At 36.6% G+C, this 11,098-nt stretch overlaps 1 protein-coding gene across 12 annotated transcripts in view; it reads left to right on the top strand.

The window, feature by feature from the left end:
• ITGB6 (integrin subunit beta 6) overlaps positions 1 to 10,454 on the top strand; it is a 122,161-nt gene extending 111,707 nt beyond the window's left edge. For 10 of the 12 annotated variants that reach the window (XM_023529824.1, XM_011358692.2, XM_011358740.2 and 7 more), the window contains 3 exons: positions 2,032 to 2,198; positions 7,910 to 7,984; positions 9,647 to 10,082. In XM_023529824.1, coding sequence (XP_023385592.1) covers positions 2,032 to 2,198; positions 7,910 to 7,984; positions 9,647 to 9,724 — 320 coding nt within the window. In that variant the 3' untranslated portion in view covers positions 9,725 to 10,082. Of the gene's footprint in view, positions 1 to 2,031; positions 2,199 to 7,909; positions 10,083 to 10,124 lie in introns of those variants that run through there. The other 2 variants (XM_023529819.1, XM_011358758.2) reach the window with 2 other exon arrangements.
• Positions 10,455 to 11,098: the final 644 nt, after the last annotated feature.

Here is an 11,098-nt window from a genome sequence, read left to right on the forward strand (position 1 = left end):
CTTCAAAATCAGTGTGTTTTTTGCATTTATCGCACGATCTAATTTGGAAAATTCATATTTCTGGTGCTCAATAGCCACATGTGTTAGAACTACCAGACTGGCAGCATTAGAAACTCGGGACCTTAGAATTAGGCGCAGCACTGACAGGGACTCGAGAGGCATCATTGGACCGCACACAGCAAAGGAGATGGCCCTCTTTTCCCACTTAGAAATACATCCTTAGTGTGAGCATCTCAAAAAATACTAAAAAGAGTATGAAAAGTGGAAATTTCTATTGTGTAATACCTGCTCTGGGACTTGGGTTAAACTCTTGTCTTGAGAAATGTATAATTTCTCAATGACTTTAAATTCTTAAAATAATTCCCTCTTCCAGGCCACAACTGTTCCTCCTTTTTTGTTCCCAATTGGCGAGCCCTCCTAATTCACATTCTGGCAGCAGGGTCTTAGCAAGCTTCATCTTGCTTTGAGCAAGATCATACTATGCCCCATCCCACGCATTTCATAGTCACAGATGTAGCCAGTATATATTCTCATTGACAAATACCTGCCACTTTCTTTGCAGGCGTGTTACTATTAGAAGCAGCCATGGTACATTTGTTATGCTAGGAATGGTCTTTAGATCTTCATACTACGCTTGCTATTTCATCAGCTCCTTTACTTATTTCTGCATAATCTCCTTACATGGTGTCTTTGGCCAAAGAACGAAAGTATGTGAGGCCAGACATCGTGCTGTTAGGGGCCATTAGTTCCACTCGAATTCAGACCAGCTATAGATTCTTACCTTGAAAACAGCATGACTAGTCCTGGGTGTATAACTTTCCTTATTAAATATCTAAAAGCAATAAGATTTAGGAGAAACTAGGCATGATTCATTTCCTCCCCAGATAGCATGGATTTGCTTCACTTCTTGCAGAGGGAGGCAGATATTTAATGATAATTTTTATGTGGAATTTTTTTTCCCCATGAAAGCAAGGGGAGAGCTTAATTATAATGTTTCATTAAGAGATATATCATCTTTCAGGCATATTGCAAGGATTATTAGTCATTCTGCTGTCAATGAGGGAAGATACTGTATAATTGCAAAATTACATTAATATCATCAATAGAGTCAAAATAACATTTCATAGGATGTTCGAGTTAAAAGGACTATACGGAACATCTAATTTCCCAAACTTCCCTTAAGATAAGAATCACCTCGGATACTTTTAATAATAAAAAATCCGTTGCTCCATCCAAGGCACTGAATCAGAATCTTGGGAGAGGAAGGTCTAGGAAGCTGTAGTTTTAATAAGCATGAGCACCAGGCCTTAAACTTTTTGTCAAGGGAGTTAAGGGAACACTGAAGGCCCACACCTTTGTTTTACAGAGAGATCAAAGGACTTGATGGATTTCAAACAGCTACTGTACATCAGATGGGAATCGACCCCACTTTTCTTGAACACAGTCTGGGGACTTTCCAGGACACAAGGCATTAGAGTTAAAATAAAACTAAAAGCCATGATTATCTTCTGTCTTTTAAAAAAAAAAAAAAAGCAGCAGCAAGTAGCAAACTTTTCAGAGGGGTAGGTTTTATATAATTTTGAATATAATCTCCTAAACAGTTCATGTTTCAAGAAAATCCATTAAAAAGTAATTATGTATGTATCTGTGCATGCACACATACATTCCATTTCTACTTTATCAAATACCCAAAGGAGATCATCTTTAGTGATTAAACTGTAGTCTTTTTTGTTGTTCCTTAAATATTCCATGCGCATTAATCGTCGCTCTTTTGGATTCTCTTTTCAGTCTTCCACTCAAGTGTATATTCATTTGCTTTGAATAACCAAACTCTTACTTTACTTTTTGTCCTACTTTGAAGGAATAAGGCTATCCTTCAACAAGTAACTCAGTTAAAAAAATCATCAAAACAGACAGTGTTACTATTTTTCCTCTACTGGAGAAAAACTATGGCTGAAAAATTTAATGAGAAATATTTATCAAAATGTTAATTGTACCATCTTCTTGAAATAAATTTCCTTGTTTCCACAGACTGTCCCAAACCTCCAAACATTCCTATGATCATGTTGGGGGTTTCACTGGCTATTCTTCTCATTGGGGTCGTCCTACTGTGCATTTGGAAGCTGCTGGTATCATTTCATGATCGTAAAGAAGTTGCCAAATTTGAAGCAGAAAGGTCAAAGGCCAAGTGGCAAACGGTATGTGAACACTTAAGAGCTACTCCTTGTCTAGGCAAGAAAGTGTCTTGTGGCAGAGATGGCGTGTCAGCTTTCCCCTGCTCTAAAAGAGAGTTAGAATGTTATATTCTTTCTCTATTCCTCTCACCATATCCCCAGTGGCTTTGATTTCCATTCTGCACTGGAGACAAAGGAACCTCTGTCCATTATTGGGGTTCCAGGTGGCCCTCAGAGCATCCATTCATCTCTCAGTGCAGTGAATGGATTTCTCCCCCTCTAAAGAGTCTTTGAAACTCCTTATACAGAATCTTGATGTACTCAGGACCACTGAAGACATTTATTTTCTCACCACCAGGAGGACTCCTCAAGCCCCATTTGATAAAGCTGTATCTAAACATAAGTTTATAACATAAGTCACTTATGTTATAGCTGATGGAATAATGTTCACGAGTACTAGACAGTTCATGCCAACTACCATGGAAATACTCATTACTCACAATAGGTTACAAAGCAAAGATGAGAAGAGTTTTTAAATACCATCTAGTTAGTTTTTCTGAATAACATAAATTTCAAACAGCTACCTGAAAAAAAAAACACACACCGAAAGTATCAACCTTTAAATATATGTACTCAAGATATAATTTATGTGTCTCCTCTTCACAGTAAGCAAACACAAAACAGGACTCCAATATTCTCTATTTCTTTTCCACAGGAGAAATAATTACATTTCTCGAGGCTCATAGAAACAATTTCATGGTTTTAATTTCATCTCTCTATCTCTAATGGTGCGTCCAGCTATCTAATAGCAATTACCTTACATTGCTGATTCTAAAAACAGTAATATCACAGGAGAAAATGCAAGCAAACCCAATGTTCCTTTGGGTCTATCTGCACAGATAAACTGGTGTTAACGCTTTTTCTCTAAGTTTATAGTGACATCTTCAATTCCTAAAGCAAATGGAATTTTATGTTTTAGATACATTTATCTTGATAAGGGATGTTTACATCTTTTGCAGTTATTTGGAAATAATCATAATATATAGTGTAGGACAATGGACAATAAAAAATTTTATCTACTTTTTCTTTCCATTAGAGATGCCTTTAGACACAACAACCAGATGCAATGTATAGGTCTGATTTGAATAGTCTGACTGTAAAAATACCTTTATTAGACAACTGGAAAAGGGTTAACATAGACCAGATATTAAAAAGATAGCAACGAATTGTGGTTAACTTGATCAAGTTTGATAACGGCATAATGGCTTTGCTAAAAAATAATCCAGATTTTGGGTTGAAAGAAAATAAAGGTGGGGTTTGCTTTGAAATAATTCAGCCAAAAAAGAAAGAGGGATACTTGAAGCAAGTGTGGCAAAATCTTGATAACTGTTGAATCTGGATGATGGGTCTAGAGATGTTCGTTATACAGCTTTCCTCTTCTTTTGTGTATATAAGGATGTTTTTTGTAATTAAACAAAATCCTTTAGGAAAGTAAATTGTGAATGTGCATTGAAAATAAAACTTATCCATCCTTAAGAAGGTAAAATGTAACCTGAAAACTTGGTTTGGTGACTTAAAACATAGTACTGTGAGGTCAAAGTGTTGGCACAGTTAACTGCACGTGATCTCCTGGCTATGGCTGTTTTTAACTCTCACCAACTGTCAAGCAAATGTCTGGCAATGGTCAGAAGGCAACCAGGCAAAAGAATGTGTTAAGCTGGCACAAAAAGATAATAGCAGCAGTTAATTGAACAACCACCAGCCCTGTGAAGTCATCTCGATATTCCCATTTTGAATGTAAGAAAACTGAGGCTCGGACAAGTTAAGAGAGTAGAGCTGTAATCCTAATTGCAGCCTCTTCTGCCAAGCTCAGCCTTGACTCTCCTAGAAATAATAATCAGGTGCTCCACAAACAAGCACATGGGCAATTATGTGTTGTGTATCTACCAACCAGCACATTTTAATGTTCTCATATGAAGGCATGAATACTGACAAATGATTAATATCTTTAAAATAACATTTTAATTAACAAATAATTTCCCCCAAACATGAATTGTTTTCCCTCAGGAAACAGAACATGACTATAATTCAAATGCTGAATTTTTGCAATTTCTTCTACTAAAATGGAACAAAAATATGCATTAAACAGATAAAACCATGAATGAAAAATGTTATTCCCTTATTAAACTGAGTTCCTTTGAATAACCAATGTTTGATGTTCCTGACTAGATAATGACTGGGTACTAATTATTCACTTGGATGCAAAAGAGGTTTAATTCAAATAATTCAATTCAAATTTCACTAATACATCCTTTGGAAAAGAAAATGTTGCTCAGTGCATCCACTTTGGAGTCCTCAGTTTGATTCTGTTTTTATTCAAAATCTATTTCTTCTCGAAGAACTGAATTTGACTGGCCTTCAAACTGCAGGAGACCTCCAGGGACAATAGGATAGTCACATCTCCTGACCCACAGATCCCCATTGGACTCTAAAGGAGACAGGGCACAGGATGAGAAAGTTTCCTTCTTGCCTCCTGAAACATTACACCACAGCCATAAAGAGAGGTTACCTTTTATTACACTTTTAAAAATAACCCCTCATCCATATTCTTTATGAAAACAGAAAGAGAAGATATTTAAATTCATCTTTGATTAGACATTTTTTCTAGGATGACAAGTCATTAACTAGAGGCAAAAAAAAAAAATTCACTCTGACATTTCTAGCAGTCATAGATTGATTTTGTACTGTGCTAAGCAAATCAGGTCTGCATTTGGCAGTTAGGCAATCATCAAGAAAACTGTGGGTCATGACAGAGAGCTTTCTTATTACCACTTTTTCAAGCTCTAAAAATGTGCCATTGCATTTACAGTATCCACGGCCTGAATTAGCATCCCCAAACTCCTGGGGAAATCGGCCTAGTCACCCAGATGGCTGGGGGAAACCCAAGCTTGTCTAAACATGGAAAGAGTGCAGACTCACCTGAAATGGAGCCACACAGTCTGTGTCTCAGCTGGAAATCCTACATAAGACTTTACCACTGGAGGAGGCAGGAACAGACATTGCCACATTTCCCACTGCCTGCAATACCCGATCTGAGTTCATTCTCCTGAGCTCTGATCATCAGCTGAGGGCAGGAAACACCACCGTCCCCCTCCTCCACATCCCGCCCCCCACCCGCTCCCCACACACAGTATATACTTTCTCTTCTTCCACCTTTAAACTTTCACCTGACCCTCCTATTACAGTGGTGTCTACTTCATCCACCTATTAGCATAAATGAATAAATGAAGTTGCTTCAAAATACAGAATGAAAACTGCACAATCAAAATTAAACATTCAACTAATATTTACAAAATAACATGGTGTATTCAGTCAATTGTAACTCATCACCTCCTTTATAGTGCATATAAATTATATTTAGAGTGGAGTGGAGTGCAGTGTAATTTATTGGACATGATATGGGATGGGGCCTGCAAAAGAGTTTCTAGTCCTGTGCAGATCTAAGCTGGCCCTTCTCATAGCCATTTGCTCAGAATTTTCAGTGTCTTTTCTGTTCCCTAAGTCATCCTTTTCCTCCAGGACAGTGCTCCACCCATTATCCTCACCCTGGACTTCTTATTTTTTTTATCTTTCCTCTTCAATTGAGTTCCTCATTCTTCTGTAACCAACTAAAACTTAATAGTTTATAGTCCCTTAAACTTAATAGAATTCCATATGTGATTTTTGTTTGCAAATGATATTCTACCTGCATCTAAGACCACATTAGCATGAACCCTCCAAATCCTAAGTTCTTCAGCGACTCATGGACATGGACAATGGACTAGTGGTTACCAGAGGGGAGGGGTGAAGGGGAAAAAATTTAAAAAAAATTTTTTTAAGTAAATAAATAAATAATAAATAAATGAAATACAAAAACAAAAACAAATTCTAAGTTCTTATGGCAGTAGGACTAAATAGAGACCAGAGGCTTCTCAGATTTATCCAAGCTGATTTCAGGAACAGAGGCAACATGGTGACTTGGCCTTTGCTCACCATCCACCACCAAGGAACCCTTTTTCTATTTGCCCTCATTACCAAGATAGCATCTCTCTCCAAAGGCACATGAATAAAGGTAACATGTTAATCAGAAGTCAGCCGCTGGCTCTGGGCAACATAAAACAGGTACAGGGGTCATTTCTCCTCAAAATGAGAACACTGTGGAGAATCTAAGGGCAATAGGTGGGAGAAGCCAGGGAATGTTTTTAATTTTATCTGGGTCTTCTGAGAGCTGAGAGAAATGTACTACGAAAGCAAATACGATCATGTATTTTCAAATCTATACCTAGAATTCGCTACCATCTCTACAATTCATGGGATTAGGAGACCAAAGTATAAGATTTAGTAATTTGGAGGATGCGAGGTGTTACCAAGGCTCCATTTATACTCAGAAATGGGCTTGAGAATGTTAAGAGTACCAAAATCTAGGGGGAAAATATCTTTATCACCCTCTCCAAGACATAAAAGGAAATTCTAAATATGAATAAGAGCTTTAAGAGCTAATAAAAAAAAGCAGCATTTATTGAGAACTTTCTGTGTGCCAGGCACTGTGCTAAAGTATATTACCCTATGGACAAGGTAGACATTTTGGTAATCCCTCATAGATGAGGACACCAAAGCTTGGAGTTGCTTAAGTAGGGTCACATGGTAGAGCTGGGTTTGAAGCTAGGCCGTCTGATACCAAAGCCTGTGCGTTCAACCTTGGAAAGAGGAAGAGAAGAAACTGTACCTTACCCAGGGGTCTCATGCCCGCCAGGAACAGTTAAACCAAAGGAGAGAAATAGAAGGATCAAGCTTGCTGTTTCTTCAAACACTTAGAGAGCCGTAGTCCTTCTGATCCTGGTGACAACATCTGGAAAAACATCTACAGCCCAAATGGCACAGCTGAATTATCCGGGCATTGGCACAAAACCTCCCCACTGCCCGAGGGCAAAGCCATCTTGCCTGACTTTCTTTGGGACCTGTGCTCCTTCGTGAGTCCAGTGTTCCAAACACCACCCTCTTGTGACCACTGATTCACATAGTTATTACCTAGTAAGCAAAAGCCACCTAGTTCTGTTACTACCCAGAGCAGGTGTTCACTGTCCTGAGGATCCTTCCCTGCTTCTCTCAAGCAGCTAGTCACTCTTCTTTGTGAATTTTGATCTCATTTTAGCAAGATTATTCGTGCCCCTGTTTGATGCCTCTCACCAGCAGCACATTTCTTAAATACTGTGCCATTTATCTTTGTGCCATTTATCTTTGTATACTTCTACCAGTTCACCTTTCCCACGTTTTTACTTTTTTACTTTACATTTCACTTTTGGGTCACCTATTGTTTCATTCTATTCATTCAGTAAATACCAAGTGCCTACTATGGGCTAGCATTCTTTTCGATTCTGGTAAAATAGTAGTGAACAAAACAGATAAATTCTTGTTTTCTAACCATATTTAGTGCATTTCCAAAAAGGGTAAGAGTTTTAGAAAACACGTATGGAACTAGTTATGCATATTAAAAAAGAAAAAGAAAAAGTATAAATTTTAAAATACTAAAAGTATGACATATCAAATCAATTTCAAATTATTCAAATGGCTTCCAAGACTGAGAATGACTCTTCCAATTGGTAATGTACAATGAAATTATTTAGATATATTAAAGCAGTGTCATAACAAAGTATACATACTTTCATCTGAACTTTTTTTTTATTATTATCTTTTAGGGAACCAATCCACTGTACAGAGGCTCTACCAGTACCTTTAAAAATGTAACCTACAAACACAGAGAAAAACAAAAGGTAGACCTTTCCACGGATGGATAGAATGACTTTATGCATGGAAAACTCTGTTTCACTGATATGAAATGTTAATGCACTGTTTAATTTTTCTTTTTTTGTTGCTTCAAAATGAGGTTGGTTTAAGATAATAATAGGTCATTTAGAGATCAGTCATTCTCTCTAAGAAGGTTAGAGACTATGTTGGCAGTTTCAAAATAATCAAGAAGAGAAATATCCTTAGCAAAGGGGAGATGGGGATCATTCAAGGCATACTAACTCTGTTGCATTAATGCCTCAAAAAAAATCATCAAAATGATTCATGGGGGCCTGATTTGCATTTGAAAAATGTTTGAAATTAGAATCTCATTTGTTGCAGGAATATAGCTACCTGAAGTCTTTGTCTCAGCAAAGTCACAAAGTTCATAATCTTACACTGTATGCTCACACTTGCCAATTAATTCCAAACTTTTACTAAATCTGCCCATTCCTACATGATTTTTTAAAAATCTAGGAGAAATGATTCTGATATCATTTCAGCAAAGAGGATGTAATTTTTCTAAAGATGTCCCAAATCTGAGAATGAATATTAGGTATTAATAACTTCTGTGGATTTGTCTGAACTTAAGTCAGGTACACAAATAAGTATTATATTGTTTTACAGATGAGGAAGGAGTAATTTATAAATTAGGAAGTCACCAATAAAAAACAAAAATCACAATCTTATTATTTAGATTATTTTCAATTACCTGAAAAACAAACTTCTACACTCAGTTTCCCTCTTAATTCTGAGTTTTCGAGCTATTACTTCTCCCATATTTCTCAATTCATTTTACTCAGTTTCACAGTCTTCTAAACACTGTAATTGTCACATGGAAGTTTTAATTTCTTGTTAAAAATTACTTTAAATGGTTAGGTAGTTTATTCAAAGAGACCTCCAATACTACAAAAGGAACGTGGGTTAACTATAGTAAAATTTTAAGTGGTTTTAAATCAAATACATCAAGAGTACAGAAGTCCTTCATGAGTAATAGATTTTTTTTAAAATCTATATTCTTTTCCCATTTGTAAAAGTCAACTTGACATTTTAGCTGCATGTGCTAAATATGCATCATACATTTACTTTAAAAAGTAAATTTTTTACTTAAAAAAATACATGTGGATAATTAGGGACCATAAGCTGATTGAAGAGATGGACTCTGCAGAATAATATTTTTTATCGTAAATACTGCTTTACAAAGCACTCTCATCTCCTTTGATCCTCATAAGGAAACCAGAGTTCGGAGTAAGTAGAAGAAATGGGTCCAGAATTTACATCTAGCTCCACACCATTTCATCTTTCCACAGCATGAGACTGATTCTTTAGTCAGTGAAATCATAGAAAGATTTTGTGAGTTAACTGATAACTATCATTTGCTTAAAAATGTACTGAGACTAAACATATAGCATTTAAACTACTGGAATAGTAGGTAAAGTCTTGTACTTTTGTGCAATGTTTATTACCTTTGAGAAAATTATAATATGTAGCCTTTACCAGGTGAATAGTTCATTATGTAATGAAGGCTTCATGTTTATCCATTAAATTGGCACAGAGTAATCTATAATAAGTTTCTTCAGTTTTGCAAATAGACCTGTACACGTTGATCACTTGGAAACTTTTTTTTTTCTGGTTTCTAAATAACTCAGGTAAATCGAACTTTTGTGGAGTACACAGCTATATTAAAAGAATTACTAAACAATCACCTTGGAAATCTAAAGGGCTAATGTACTGCCCGTGTTCCCGACTGCAGCCCAAGGTCTGGGGGAAATCTAGAGCAACAAGGAAGTTCCAGTACTGATGACACAACAGTAGTGTTCACTCTACATGTGATATTTTTTGTATTAGTACCGGGATTGGATTTTAGAAAATATAAGTTTTCCGCATGTGTATATATAGAGAAGAATTTGACATTTCTCTGAATATGGTTTTGACCCAAGGCTGGACCTTGAAAAGGCCAAAACATTAACAGTAGTACTTCTGTTCACTGAAGAGTTATGTTACATGAAGATAAAATGGGTTTTTGTAAGTTGTTTTATTATATTTTGTGCTGACATAAATAAACATGATAATTTAAACAATGAACCTTAGATGGATGATAATTCCTTTTATTTGCTTGATACAAAGCCTGCTTCTTGGATTTCTGGATCCCTATGTGACCTGCTTTGACCACCTTGCTGATCTCAGTCTGGGGCCAAGAAGAAGAACAAAAAGAGGCAGCCACCGAAAGCAGAAGACAGCAGGAAACAGGCCATAATTTGCTGCATCATCATAATACCCATATCATAAGGCCTTTTAAAATAAGTCTGGATGTTACTTCATATTTTGTAAAAACAGGGTTAGTGTTATGGGTTGAAATGTGGTCCCCACCTTAAAATTCATATACTGAAGTCCTAACCCCCAGTACCTTAGAATGTGACTGCTTTTGAAGATAGGATCTTTAAAGAGGTATTTAAATTAAAATGAGGTCATTAGGTTGGGCCCTAATCTAATATAATTGGTATCTTTATAAGAAGAAGAGATTAGGACACAAATATGCACAGAGGAAAGACCATGTAGAGACACAGGAAGAAGAGAGCCATCTACAAGCCAAGGAAAGAGGCCTCAGAAGAAACCAATCTTGCCAACACCTTGATCTGGAGCTTCCAGCCACCAGAATTGTGAGAAAATAAATTTCTGTTGTGTAAGCCACCCATTCTCTGGTACTTTGTTATGGCAGCCCCAGCTAACCAAAACAGTCAGGTAGTGCTATTTTTCGGAGCATCCATTTGGTAGATTCCATGGTGCCAATGTTCATTTTCCAAATCAGGAAAAATAAGCAGAGAGAAAGAAAACACTAGAAAAAGGAGTCAGCTTAGAGAAGTCCTGTCTTTGAAAGGCTCATTCCTTACAAAATGACAGAGAAAGTCAAGAGTCAAGAGTAATTATGTTCTGAAATACACTGTTCTTTGTAAATTAAAACCAGAAGTCTGGAAATCCAGGAATTGCTCCTATTTTGAATAACATGGAGAAAGTCACTTTTCTCCTTAATTTTTTCACCTGTAAGATAGTGGCAATGCCTGTCTCTCCTCGTATCTATAAAAATCCCTGACATATAGCAG

Source organism: Pteropus vampyrus, unplaced genomic scaffold, assembly GCF_000151845.1.
Source record: "Pteropus vampyrus isolate Shadow unplaced genomic scaffold, Pvam_2.0 Scaffold2, whole genome shotgun sequence".
Classification (NCBI taxonomy): domain Eukaryota; kingdom Metazoa; phylum Chordata; class Mammalia; order Chiroptera; family Pteropodidae; genus Pteropus; species Pteropus vampyrus.